This window comes from Salvelinus namaycush, chromosome 16 (genome assembly GCF_016432855.1).
Source record: "Salvelinus namaycush isolate Seneca chromosome 16, SaNama_1.0, whole genome shotgun sequence".
In the NCBI taxonomy this organism is placed as follows: domain Eukaryota; kingdom Metazoa; phylum Chordata; class Actinopteri; order Salmoniformes; family Salmonidae; genus Salvelinus; species Salvelinus namaycush.
This window is the reverse complement of record NC_052322.1, coordinates 10,569,926-10,584,631: the sequence shown is the minus strand read 5'-3', so window position 1 is coordinate 10,584,631 and position 14,706 is coordinate 10,569,926. Positions and strand designations below refer to the sequence as shown.

The window sequence follows — 14,706 nt, the reverse complement described above, 5'->3', positions numbered from 1 at the left end:
GTCCCTAACTGCTGTTGGTGGACGTAAGGAAGACTACAGGCGAATATCCGTCGAATTTCCAACCTGAAACTGTCTTTACCTCGGTGCGCAAACCACGAAAAATAACAGTAAACGGGATAAGATGTTTACATGCCACAGTATCCAGTCTAAGATCAGCATATCCCAGACATCTTATCCTGGTTTCATATAACCGGGATACATGCTTTTTCGGGTTATTGTAAACGGGATATGATGTTTATATGCCTCAACTCAAAAACAGAATACTTGAGTATCCCGAATAGTAACGGGATATTAGTGTGCATGTAAACGTGGTCACCGATTGACCCTGTTTCTTCAAACAAAATTCTTGCATGACTCGAGCCTGCAGACTAGGGGCATGACATTAGCATTCCAAAACGTCATATCCATTTAGATTTTTAATATTTCATCAAACACAGATGGTTTAAAGGGGACATTTCTTGTGTTATGGAATATATTTAATTAGTATTTTAACCCACAAAGTTGAATTAGATCATGAACAAATGTGGTATAACAGAAGCAGTTTTTTATTGATCAACTTAATATATCAATCAATATTGTAAACCTTAGCGCAAACGTCAGGTTCATTTCTGAACACATTGATGGATGAAATGATCTGAAGGACTCTTTCAAGTCCTACATGTGTCCAGGTCATTTCTGACATGTCTTTATATCAAAACACAAAGAATCAATGTTAAGAACTTCACTACTAGTATTATAAGGTCTTGATTTTTACATCCATGCTTGTTTTTGGCATTCAGATTAATTACCAAGTGTTGAGAGACTGATAAACTCAGAAACACATTGGATTCCTTAATTGAGCCAAATATACATTAGCAGCGATTCAGAAATAAATAGTAACTTTGAATTGTGTTGTTGTTGTGTATGGTCACAGACCCTTCACTCACCACAGGTGAACTAGGACACTCGGAAATGTCTGATTTGCTAACTGGTTTAACACGGCACATGTATAACTACAACCAGTTAGCAAGTCGGAAGTTTACGAGTTTCCTTGTTCCAAATAGCACGTTAACGCGGCATCAGTACAGAACAGGCTGGAGTGCTACATCATCAAACCAAGACCATGTCATTACTTACCAATTACTAGCTATGTCATATATAGAATAGGCAGTGTAACCTGTTCTCGTCAATTGGTTCTTTGTCTCCTTCCTATGGTGGGCACTGATCAGAAAAGACCGGATAGATTAAATTAATGGCTGGTTGGGCGTTTTGTCAGGCAAATTTGAATCATTCAGTGTTTCCCTATCAGTGCCCACAAAGTAAATGGGATAAGGCATTTAAAGTTTTTTTGAACGCACATACTAAACGATACAGAGGAAATTAACCTAGATATGCTTTGTAGGTTATATAAATGTAGTAATTAGAACTATTATTATTATTTCAACAATGCATATGTTGGAGAAAATGGTAATCCCTTCATTCTTTCCTATGGCTGGTATTAAGGTCTAGACCAGGGGTGGGCAAACTTTTTGGCTCGAGGGCCACATTGGGATTTTGAAATTCAATGGAGGGCCACATTTTTTGTGGGACCAGTTGTTTGTTAAAATCAGTTTGTGGGGGCCTCCCAAGAGTGTTGCAGCGGTCTAAGGCACTGCATTGCTGTGCATGAGGCGTCACTACAGACCCGGGTTCGATCCCAGGCTGTGTCACAGCTTGCCGTGACTGGGAGACCCATGGGGCGGAACACAATTGGCCCAGCGTCGTCCGGGTTAGGAGAGGGTTTGGCAGGCCGAGATTCCTTGTCCCATCGCGCTCTAGCGACTCCTATGGTGGGCCGGGCGCATGCACGTTGACGCGGTCGGCAGGTGTACGGCATTTCCTCTGACACATTGATGCAGCTGGCTTCCGGGTTAAGCGGGCATTGTGTCAAGAAGCAGTGCAGCTTGGCTGGGTCGTGTTTCGGAGGGCGCACGGCTCTCAACCTTCGCCACTCCCGAGTCTGTACGGGAGTTGCAGCGATGGGACAAGACTGTAACTACCAATTTGATACCACGAAATTGGGGAGAAAAAAGGGGTCTCGCGGGACGGATTGAAGTGCCCGGCGGGCCATACTTTGCCCCCTGGTCTAGACTCTAGGATGTCTTCTCTTTACATACATTTTTTAAAGTATGAATGTCTAATGACACAGGCTTGATATACAGGACAACACATCAAACGTAACCTTTGGGAAAATAAAAGGGACAACAACAATTGTAGACCAGTCACCCAGAAACTGTGGAAGCAGGGTGACTTATTGATGATCAGACCCCCTGGCCCTATTACAAGTACAGGGGATTCAGTTTACTCAAATAGATATTTCATAATGTTGGACAAATCACAGTACTGTAAATGGTGTTACCTCCCAGTGGAGCTGCTGAAATACTTGACAGCATTTTCCCTAAAACTTTCCCAAAAATTCTTTGCCGTGTTCGCATTTGGCATACTTGTGATATCTTCCTCATGGAGACCCATTACATTCCAGATGGTTAGTAAATCGCCCCCCACAAAAATCATGCTTCACAGCGGCCTCACTTTGAGACAAGATAAGTGCACACAAACCACATCCTTAAAAAATACCAGAAATGAATTAGTGGAAAAAACACTGAACATTATAAAACAAGTAAGGAAAAAAAGTGAGTGTTAACCTTAATGGTACAACGCATCTTTTAATAGTTACACATCCTTTTTTGTTTGTCATCAATACACATTTTAGGCAGATCTGTAGCTAGGATGGATATGTCAGATGCCTTAGGAGTGGGGATGAGATCAAGGCTGCTTCCCTGAGTTATGTTAGAGTCAACGGTTTGACATCGAAGCCTTCTACATATGGGCTATATGCCTCAACACTATGCTGTAGCTAGTCACTAAGTGGCACCAAGTAGAATGGCTTGTGCTTTGGATGATTACTGCGAATGCTTTTTGGTTGATGATGGATGCCGCAAAGTTAATACCTAGTGGATAGGTATTTTTTGAAGGCTGAGTGGTAGATTTACCGCAAGTAACCAAAAGCTCAAGAAAGAAGCTCTAGGCAACAGATATCCCTGGAGAAGTTTTCCTTTTGAGGAATAAAAAAGTAACATTCTATCAAACACACTGTAAAAAAAGTAAGTATTGTTTTGCATTTTATTTGTACAACAGGTTTATGAAGTTTACCTCACTTGAGTTGAATAAACAGTAATTCATCACCGGTCAAAACATTGGGCTGATTAAACACATTTAGCCAAATCCACAGAAACATTAGCACTCGTGTTTTTTGTAAAACATTTATTTTTGACATTGCAGTTCTGTACAAACCAATCTTTTCTACACAAGTTTACCAAAATGTTTAAGTTGAGAAAGTTAGCAGTTATTTCAGCCCTTATGGTTTTCATATCAGCCAGAGACTAGTAAGCATGAACACTTCTAAAATTATTATTTACAAAAAATGTACTTGACTACAGTATATCTACGCCCTATGTACCAAGGGAGGTAAATCTTGTAAAGTCAAGGCTCACTTGAAACCACAAGGATGCTGGCTGATATGTATGACTCAAAGTAGTTTATTCTATGGCAGTGAGAAGTTTTCTGTATTGAGGTATATTTTTCTTGTAGGTGTAGTGACAGCTTCCGCACTGTTTCTAGACGGATTCAACTCGCCTCCCAAGTCCCATGAATATTGTTCTGGAGGCAGCTCTGCAGAATGGTCACTAGCTATCATAGCCACAAAATCATAACATCTCTAATCCTAAATTGAGACCAAAAAGCACATTTTAGTTTTCATGAATTTTTACAATATAGACAAATTTGACTTTGCAGCTAGCCTATCTAAGGGGAAATCACTCAGTTCTGCCTCCAGGACAACCCTCATGACAATAAACGTCAACCTGCTCCCGAGTATGTGGTTCCACCATGCAATTCATCGGTTTATCTTAAAGTGCTTTATTTCAGATGAAGAGAAAGAGTCGCCGTTTAACTATTGTTCTTGTAAAAATCCTAATAAAAACGAGCCGCTAAAAACATTAACTTGATAGCCAAGTGACAGTAGCGCTCGATTCTAGAGTTTCAGGGTCAACTATGCTTATGCATTTCTAGATGGAATCTCTTGAGAGGGTATCGTGTAGTGTTGTTACCATACAAGGTGCCTCTAGGCAATGGTGCTAGGTCAGTTTTGTTATTCTAATGATCCCGTGTTTAGGGGCTCCTTGTCAGCATTGGGTGGTAAGTCCCATTTTGATTACAGACAATTTGTGAATTTAATGCAAATTAAATGTGACAGCGATTTTTTTTATTTGTCAATTTCAATCATCCCATTTCCAGATTTAACTGAGGAAGAAAATGGAATTGACCCCAATCTGCACTTAATAGTCCCTGTGACGGTGAACCCGGTCTGTCCTCTGCTACATGGAGCTGGTGGGCAGTCTAACTAGTCCTCTGTATGTACCCCTCTCCCAGTTATGGAGAAAATCACTTGAAAAACACTTCATTTCACCACCAGTGAATCAAGCCTGGTTACTTCCTCAGTGGTTGATCTATAACGACGACCACGCATCATTCTCATTCTCCAAAATACAGTTTTGTAGTGTGTGTTCAGTTCAATTGGGTGACAGACTGGCGTGATTTTCATATCAGGCCTTGGGCTTCCAACCACACCTGCGAACAGTTGTTTTAAATGTGTTTTTATCTGTATTGTTGTCCATCACTTGTTTTCTTTGGTGCAAATAAATAAAACTTCGGTTGACTATGTGCTGATGTATGCAATGCTCTTTAGGGTTCTCCCAAAAAACACTCTTACTCAACTCACACTCACAATGCAATTGAAAACAAAAAGATTCAGTAATTCAGCTAACCTTTTGGATCCCACTTCTGCCACCACCCGCGGTTGTAAAACTGGGTTGTTCGCAGTGGGGGAGAGGAGCAGTAGAGTCAGGGGAGCAGCCTCAGATCTCTATGTGTTTATGGGGAGAGTTAGTAAGAGAAGGCGTGTGCGTCTATGTCTGTTCGTAATGTCAGTTTCTGTGGTCATGGCATTTTTCATTTCATTTTTGTTTGTTCAGCTCATGCTTTTGCCTGTGTAACGTGTATAGGAGTTTGTGTTTGTGCTCTGTAACAGGAATGTCCGTCGCCATGTGTTCAGGTGTGTGTTTGTAAGTGTGTCTGTGTGTGTAAGTGTGCATGTGTGCCGTGGCTGTATTCAGCTCACTCAGTCAATAGTTTGATCTCGTTGGCGAGGAGGGTGTTGAAGTTGTAGGCCGGGTCAGGGAGGTTGGGCAGGACCGGGCTGGGGCCAACTTGGCGGCTCGTGGGCTGCGGGGTGGTATCGGCCAGCTCGGGGTCGCTCTCACTAGAAGTGGACCCCACGCTCATGTTGCACACGGCCTCGGGCAGTACGTTGCTGGGCGCCGGGCACACCTCAGGCTCACTGCTAGTCTCGCTGGCACTGGACACCACCGAGAGCAGCGACATCTTGCGTGTCAGGCGGCTAGGCAGCAGCGAGAGGGCGTAGTCAGCCACGATGCCCGCCACGTCCATGCCGCACGCCTGATCGAAGGCAATGAAGCCCACATTGGCGTTGGCCTCGCACACCACGAACGAGCCGTCGTTGAGCTGCAGCAGGTCAATGCCGCACACGTCCATGCCAAGGATGTTGGACACCTGCACCGCCAGCTGCTTGCCCTGCTCACTCAGCGGGCACATCATCCCCACGCCGCCTGCGGGAGAGGAGGGCACAATGGAAAGACCGGTACGTCAGTACCACAGACACGCCAGTAACTGCGATCTGTGGACTGTTCACTGTGTGCCTTACATTCACATTATTCACATTCTCTGAGGCCTCTATGGCAAGGAATGACAGGACAGAGAAAACACTGACTCCCAGGGCAACTGTTTCTTAATGTATTGTGAAATGTGGAATTATTTGTATTTATTTTAGAACAATAGATAGAAATAGGATGGACAAACAAATAAATCATATAAGTAAGCCAGAGCAACCGAGAATCTATGCTTGCGTAAGACAAACAACATTTTGTTTTAAAACACAATGTGACACTTGTCATGTAACTGTGGAACAATTGATGGCTGATGACCCCAAAATGTCACAAGACATGAGTGTGTTTGCTAGCCTAAAACTGAAGACGTTATGACAAGCATAATCATGTCTGTCATCAAAAGCAAAGTCACATTCAAGACAACTATATTGTCCTTCTTTGGCCAAATTCAAGTGCAATGCTCCTCTCACTGTCCCCTGTGCTCTGGTGTGGTTTCCTAACATACATGAAGTAGCATGTTCAGGGTCAGTTCCATATGTTTCTTAAGAAATGATCTCATTCACTGAAAATAACATCAGTATATAAAAAAACTGATTTGGCCCTGACCTTGGTTCTCTTTAGCAATAACCAGTCTATAGACCTAACCACTGGAGACAAACTTTGCAGAGGACCCACCAGTGGGCTTCCTAGTGGACCTGCCTGTCCATTTCACTTAAGACTCCTTTCATTTTCTGTCTGTAAAACCCTGACAAAGGCTACAAGCCGAAACGTGTACATTTTGTAAATAAAGAAGCTTTAAAAAAAATGTCAATCCTATTGTCCTCCAAGAGTGACCAAATATCCTCCTCTCCTCTTTCCAGCATCACTCACCCAGGGAGCAGTTGCTTTGCATGCGTCCATCGGTGGAGCAGCGCAGCATGGAGCCGATGACGCGGTCGCCCACCAGCACCACCCGGACGTCGCGGCCGTGAGACTCCTTCACGTACTCCTGGAAGAGGTAGGGAGCGTCGTGGCGAATCAGGTGGCTCAGGTCGGCCAGGTGGTGCTTGTCCCTGGCCAGGAACACTGCCTTTCCTGTGGGTGAGACAGAGTGAAGGGGAGCAAGAGAGAATTATTTAATTTATATATAACTTTTCATTACATGAAGAAGACGCTTTAAAAAGAAAAAGAAACTTTGGCTATTGATGGTTCGTGGCCTGGACAGTGAATGAGAAAAGCAGAATGAGAAAGAGAGAGCGAGGAAGAGTTGAGTCACAACCCTTACAGAAAAAAAACATGAGGAAAATCCTGTGAACAGTAAAAAATTCACATGTATATTTTTCACGTGTTTTTCCCTCGTGAATGTTATTTTTTCTTTTCACATTATTATTTTTTACCACTTCCAGCTACATCTGAACTTCCATCAGAGGCAAAGCAGCAGTGGGATGTAAGGTGCTATGTTGCTGGAATGAATGTGCCAAAACTTCCCACCCATTTTACCACTCAGCGTTTTATTTAATTGCGTTATCATTTATTTTTATCACTGATTTTGTTGTATCCATTTACAATTGATTTTTGATTTGCTCTGCATAAAAAAACAATCTGTGCAATTTTTTTGTTTTGCTATCAATCATTTTGAGTTTATGTTTTGCTTTCAATATAATTTTTTTGTTCTCGACTTCAGAAGTTTTGCATGATATTAAAGTAACATTCTCAAAATGTGAACGTTTTTAAATTGTGAAACATGTTATTCTCCTCACATGTGAACTCTAAATTTAAGCTCAACATGTGAAAACAGATATTTCACATAAAAATGCGATTTCACATGTTTTTTTTGTCATGGAAAAGTCATAATTCCTTCACCTGACTATAGTCCTCTATGTTATACTCTACAGCATAACATTCAGTACTCTTCTGAAGATGACAGTGATAGTGTGAATATTGACACCTCTCACCTCAACACTCGGGACACTGACTGAGAAGCCATGGTGGGGAGAGAGCAGAATGCCTCTCGCATTGGTTTACAAAAATACCATGGCCCATTTTAATTAGAGTGGACTCTGTCCTCACTTTTCGCACCAAAGTACGTTCATCTCTAGGAGACAGAACGCGTCCCCTTCCTGAGCGGTATGACGGCTGCGTGGTCCTGTGGTATTTATACTTGCGTATTGTTTGTACAGATGAACGTGGTACCTTCAGGTGTTTGGAAATTGCTCCCAAGGATGAACCAGACTTATGGAGGTCAAGCCAGTTAGACCTCAGGTACACCTCCAATTAACTCAAATTATGTCAATTACCCTATCAGAAGCTTCTAAAGCCATGACATAATTTTCTGGAATTTTCCAAGCTGTTTAAATGCACAGTCAACTATAAGTGAAATAATCTGTCTGTAAACAATTGTTGGAAAAATTACTTGTGTCCTGCACAAAGTAGATATCCTAACCAACTTGCCAAAATTATAGTTTGTGAACAATAAATTTGTGGAGCGGTTGAAAAACGAGTTTTAATGACTCCAACCTAAGTGTATGTAAACTTCTGACTTGAAATATATTTTTTAAATAGTTATTTGTTTAGATAGAGTCAAGGATATGCTTTGCAAAATTCTACAAAGTCCTGGAAAAACACTTAGGCCTGTAGCCTATTCTCGTTTCCCTCACAATAAAAACATTACAGTGTAATCCATTTGATCAACTCTGTAGATTTGATTAGTAAGTAATAAAGTCCAGTTACAGCTTCATTTGAAAAAGTAGAAATTAAAAATATAATAAAACCAGCTAGGTGCACAGGTGAAATTATTTGCAGCATTCCTAAACAAAAGCACCAGTGCATGAACAATTGTAAAGGATGAATTGCATAAATATATATATTTTTTAATTAAAATATGCTAATGTTACTAGTTTTTGCTTCGTAGCCAGAGCAATGCTGCCGCGCGATTGGTCATGTGCTGAATGCATGGACAGCATGGATAAAGTGAAATCTGCACCTCTTGAATTACGAGAGTTATTTGACAAAGGTAAGTGTAATAGAAACTGGAAATATGCTCTTTCTGATACTATATAGAAATCAAAATGTTTCACCTGCATAATGACTATGAAGGATGATTTGATGAAGTGATGATCCTTTCTATGCATCTGTAAATTACAAGTAAGCCCATCTCTTCATGTACAATTTGACAGTTGGTCTAATATTGTCACTCATCAGACTATTGTCAACTTAAATCTTGTCTATAAGCTAACTCTTATTATGTGTGAAATTAGTTTGGGTATAGTTTAGGTGTAGTTTCGATGGGACGGCTGTGCAGGCTGACTGGCATTGTTTGTTTCCTGCTCATCAAGTTGGATAGAGTCAAGGATATGTTTTGCATTATTCTAAAGGCCTACTGCAACATATAGCATGTTTTCGTTTCTCTTACAATACATTCAATTAGTAATAAAGTAAGTAAAACAGTCCCATAACTGCTTCTTTATACAAAGTAAAATGTAAAAGAGAATGGTATCAACCTGGAGGGTCAAATTACTAAACACGAGCAGCAACGGTGATGAATAGGCATAACACAAACTCATCTTTACACTATTGTCTTTCTGAACTAAGTCAACCTCTTCACCCTCATTTCACCCTCCAGTTTGGCTTCATTTAAATTTGATTGTGAATTAACTTGCACAATTATTGACCATTCCATCCATGTGTCATTCATTCAGTGGGCTGGCATCGTTTGGTTCAATGGATAGAGTCAAGGATATGTTTTGCATTATTCTAAAGGCCTACTGCAACATGTAGAATGTTTTCGTTTGAATAAATTATGACGTATGAGCAGTGTAAAATACAAACATTTAGTAAAAGTCAGGCATGGTGTCACGTTCCTGACCTGTTTTCTGTTAGTTTTGTATGTAGTCTGTTTCCTGTTCATGCGTTCTTCACGTTATATGTAAGTTCGTGTCCAGGTCTGTCTACATCGTTTATTTGTTTTGTAGTTTATCAAGTGTATTTCGTTTCGTCTTCGTCTTGTTTAATAAATCATTATGTCACATAACCACGCTGCATTTTGGTCGAATCACTACTCCTCCTCTTCGTATGAAGAGGAGGAGGAATTCCGTTACACATGGAGCAGGACATACAGTGCCTTCGGAAAGTATTCAGACCCCTTGAATTTTTCCACATTTTGTTATGTTACAGCCTTATTCTAAAATGGATAAAATTGTATCTTTTTCTCAGCAATCTACACACAATATCCCGTAATGCCAAATAAAAAACAAATAACTTATTTACATAAGTATTCCGACCCTTTTCTGAGACTCAAAATTGAGCTCAGGCGCATCCTGTTTCCATTCATCATTCTTGAGATGTTTCTACAACTTTATTGGAGTCCACCTGTGGTAAATTCAATTGACTGGACATTATTTGGAAAGGCACACACCTGTCTATATAAGGTCCCACAGTTGACAGTGTATGTCAGAGCAAAAACCAAGCCATGAGGTCGAAGGAATTGATCTGGGGAAGGGCACCAAAAGATTTATACATCATTGAAGGTCCCCAAGAACACACTGGCCTCCATCATTCTTAAATGGAAGAAGTTTGGAACCACCAAGACTCTTCCTAGAGCTGGTCGCTCGGCCAAACTGAGCAATCGGGGGAGAAGGGCCTTGGTCAGGGAAGTGACCAAAAAACCCAATGGTCACTCTGACAGAGCTTTAGAGTTCCTCTGTGGAGATGGGAGAACCTTCCAGAAGGACAACCATCTCTACAGCACTCCACCAATCAGGCCATAGTAGAGTGGCCAGACGGAAGCCACTCCTCAGTTAAAGGCACATGACAGCCCGCTTGGAGTTTGCCAAAAGGCACCTAAAGACTCTCAGACCATGAAAAACAAGATTCTCTGCTCTGATGAAACCAAGATTGAACTACTGTCATTATTGAAAGAGATTGTGATATCTCACATCTCAAAATAGGGCTACTTAATGTTAGACCCCTCACTACCAAGGCAGTTATAGTCAATGAACTAATCACTGATCATAATCTTGATGTGATTGGCCTGACTGAAACATGGCCTGATTAACTTACTGTGTTAAATGAGGCCTGTCCTCCTTGTTACACCAGTGACCATATCCCCCGCGCATCCCGCAAAGGCGGAGGTGTTGCTAACATTTACGACGTCAAATTTCAATTTACAAAAAAAAAGACTGCGTTTTTGTCTTTTGAGCTTTTAGTCATCTATGCAACCTACTCAATCACTTTTTATAGCTACTGTTTACAGGCCTCCTGGGCCGTATACAGCGTTCCTCACTGAGTTCCCTGAATTCCTATGGGACCTTGTAGTCATGACAGATAATATTCACATTTTTGGTGACTTTAATATTCACAAGAAAAAGTAGACCCACTCCAAAAGGCTTTCGGCGCCATCATCGACTCAGTGGGTTTTGTCTAACATGTCTCCGGAATCACTGCCACAGTCTGGACCAGTTATGTCCCGTGGAATAAATATTGTGGATCTTAATGTTTCCTCATAATCCTGGACTATCGGACCACCAATTTATTACGTTTGCAATCACAACAAATAATCTGCTTAAAACCCAACCAAGGATCATCAAAAGCAGTGCTAGAAATTCCCGGACAACTCAAAGATTCATGATGCCCTTCCAGACTCCCTCAACCTACCCAAGGACGTCGGCGTACAAAAATCGGTTAACCACCTAACTGAGGAACTACATTTTACTTGCGCAATACCCTAGATGCAGTCGCACCCCCCCCAAAAAAACACATTTGTCATAAGAAACTAGCTACCTGGTATACAGAAAATACCCCAGCCCTGAAGCAAGCTTCCAGAAAATTGGAACGGAAATGTCGATCCACCAAACTGGAAGTCTTCCGACTAGCTTGGAAAGACAGTAACGTAAAATGTCGAAGAGCCCTCACTGCTGCTCGATCATCCTATTTTTCCAACTTAATTGAGGCGAATAAGAACAATCCCAAATGTATTTTTGATACTGTCGCAAAGCTAACTAAAAAGCATTTCCCAAGAGAGGATGGGTTTCACTTCAGCAGTGATAAATTCATGAACTTCTTTGACGAAAAGATAATCAGAAAGCAAATTAAGGACTCCTCTTTAAATCTGCGTTTTTCTCCAAAGCTCAGTTGTCCTGAGTCTGCATAACACTGCCAGGACCTAGGATCAAGGGAGACACTCAAGTTTTTCAATCATATATCTCTTGACCCAATCATGAAAATAGTAATGGCCTCAACACGGGGGCCCCTCAGGGGTGCGTGCTCAGTCCCCTCCTGTACTCCCTGTTCACTCATGACTGCATGGCCTGGCACGACTCCAACACCATCATTAAGTTTCCTGATGACACAACAGTGGTAGGCCTGATCACCGAGAACGATGAGACAGCCAATAGGGAGGAGGTCAGAGACCTGGCTGTGTGGTGCAAGGACAACAACCTCTCCCTCAACGTGATCAAGACAAAGGAGATGATCGTGGACTACAGGAAAAGGAGGACTGAGCATGCCCCCATTCTCATCGACGGTGCTGTAGTGGAGCAGTTTGAGAGCTTCAAGTTCCTTGGCGTCCACATCACCAACAAACTAACATGGTCTAAGGACACCAAGGCAGTCGTGAAGAGGGCACGACAAAACCTATTCCCCCTCTGGAGACTGAAAAGATTTGGCATGGGTCCTCAGATCCTCAAAAGGTTTTACAGCTGCACCATCGAGAGCATCCTGACGGGTTGCATCACTGCCTGGTATGGCAACTGCTTGGCCTCCGGCTGCAAGGCACAACAGAGGGTAGTGCGTACGGCCCAGGACGTCACCGGGGCCAAGCTTCCTGCCATCCAGGACCTCTATACCAGGCAGTGTCAGAGGAAGATCCTAAAAATTTTCAAAGACTTCAGCCACCCTAGTCATAGACTGTTCTCTCTGTTACCGCACGGCAAGCGGCAAGCGGTACCAGAGTGCCAAGTCTAGGTCCAAGAGGCTTCTAAACAGCTTCTACCCCCAAGCCATAAGACTCCTGAACAGCTAAACAAATGGCAACCCGGACTATTTGCATTGCTGCCCCCCCAACTACCCTCTTCTATGCATAGTCACTTTAATAACTCTACCTACATGCACATATTACCTCGACACCGGTACCCCCGCACATTGACTCTGTACCGGTACCCCCGGTATATTGCTCCGCTATTGTTGTTTACTGCTGCTCTTGAATTATTTGTTATTCTTATCTCTTACTTATTTTTTTGGGGGGGGGGTATTTTCTTAAAACTGCATTGTTGGTTAAGGGCTTGCAAGTAAGCATTTCACTGTAAGGCCTACACCTGTTGCAATCAGCGCATGTGACAAATAACATTTGATTTGATTTTAAACCTTCAAGCTGCATACTGGACCCTATTCCAACTAAACTACTGAAAAAGCTGCTTCCTGTGCTTGGCCCTCCTATGTTGAACATAAAAAATGTCTCACTATCCACCGGATGTGTACCAAACTCAATAAAAGTGGTAGTAATATAGCTTTCTTGAAAAAGCCCAAACTTGACCAAGAAAATATAAAAAACTATCGGCCTATATTTCGAATCTCCCATTCCTCTCATTTCTTTTTGAAAAAGCTGCCTCACTGAAGACAAACAATGTATAAGAAATGCTTCAGTCTGGTTTTAGACCCCATCAGAGCACTGAGACTGCACTCGTGAAGGTGGTAAATTACCATTTAATGACGTCAGACCAAGGCTCTGTATCTGTCCTCGTGCTCCTAGACCTTAGTGCCGCTTTTGACACCATCAATTATGACATTCTTTTGGAGAGATTGGAAACCCAAATTGGTCTATACGGACACGTTCTGGCCTGGTTTAGATCTTATCTGTCGGAAAGATATCAGTTTGTCTCTGTGGATGGTTTGTCTTCTAACAAATCAACAAAGTTTCGGTGTTCATCAAGGTTCCGTTCTAGGACCACTATTGTTTTCACTATATATTCTACCTCTTGGTGATGTCATTTGGAAACATAATGCACCCCTCCTATGCGGACGATACACAGCTGTACATTTCGATGAAACATGGTGAAGACCTAAAATCGCCCTCCCTGGAAGCTTGTGTTTCAGACACAAGGAAGTGGATGGCGGCAAATATTTAACTTTTAAACTCAGACAAAACAGAGATGCTAGATCTAGGTCCCAAAAAACAAAGAGATCTTCTGTTGGATTTGACAATCCAAATGACAATACCTACACGTATGCTACAGTCACAAGACGCAGGTCTCCTTATTGTCCCTAGAATTTCTAAGCAAACAGCTGGAGGCAGGTCTTTCTCCTATAGAGCTCCATTTTAATGGAATGGCCTGCCTATCCATGTGAGAGACGCAGACTTAGTCTCGACCTTTAAGTCTTTATTGAAGACTCATCTCTTCAGTAGGTCCTATGATTGAGTGTATTCTGGTCCAGGGGTGTGAAGGTGAACGGAAAGGCACTGGAGCAATGAACCGCCCTTGCTGTCTCTGCCTGGCCGGTTCCCCTCTCTCCACCAGGATTCTCTGCCTCTAACCCTATTACGGGAGCTGAGCCACTTGCTTACTGGTGCTCTTCCATGCCGTCCCTAGGAGGGGTGCATCACTTGAGTGGGTTGAGTCACTGACGTGATCTTCCTGTCCGGGGTTGGCGCCCCCCTCGGGTTCGTGCCGTGTGGGAGATCTTTGTGGGCTATACTCAGCCTTGTCTCAGGGTAGTAAGTTGGTGGTTTGAAGATATCCCTCTAGTGGAGTGGGTGCTGTGCTTTGGCAAAGTGGGTGGGGTTATATCCTGCCTGGTTGGCCCTGTCCAGGGGTATCGTCAGACGGGGCCAGTGTCTCCCGTCCCCTCCTGTCTCAGCCTCCAGTATTTATGTTGCAATAGTTTGTGACTGGGGGCTATGGTCAGTCTGTTATGTTTGGAGTATTTCTTCTGTCTTATCCGGTGTCCTGTAGGAATTTAAGCATGCTCCCTC

The 14,706-nt window shown here is 42.4% G+C and overlaps 1 protein-coding gene across 1 annotated transcript in view; it reads right to left on the bottom strand.

Annotated features, from left to right (window-relative positions):
* Positions 1-2,305: 2,305 nt before the first annotated feature.
* The window catches only part of LOC120060966 (beta-citrylglutamate synthase B-like), a 39,668-nt gene continuing 27,267 nt past the window's right edge, over positions 2,306-14,706 (bottom strand). The window contains exons 4-5 of the mRNA XM_039010418.1: positions 6,633-6,836; positions 2,306-5,705 (exon numbers count right to left, since the gene is read on the bottom strand). Coding sequence (XP_038866346.1) covers positions 5,194-5,705; positions 6,633-6,836 — 716 coding nt within the window. The 3' untranslated portion in view covers positions 2,306-5,193. The remainder of the gene's footprint in view (positions 5,706-6,632; positions 6,837-14,706) is intronic.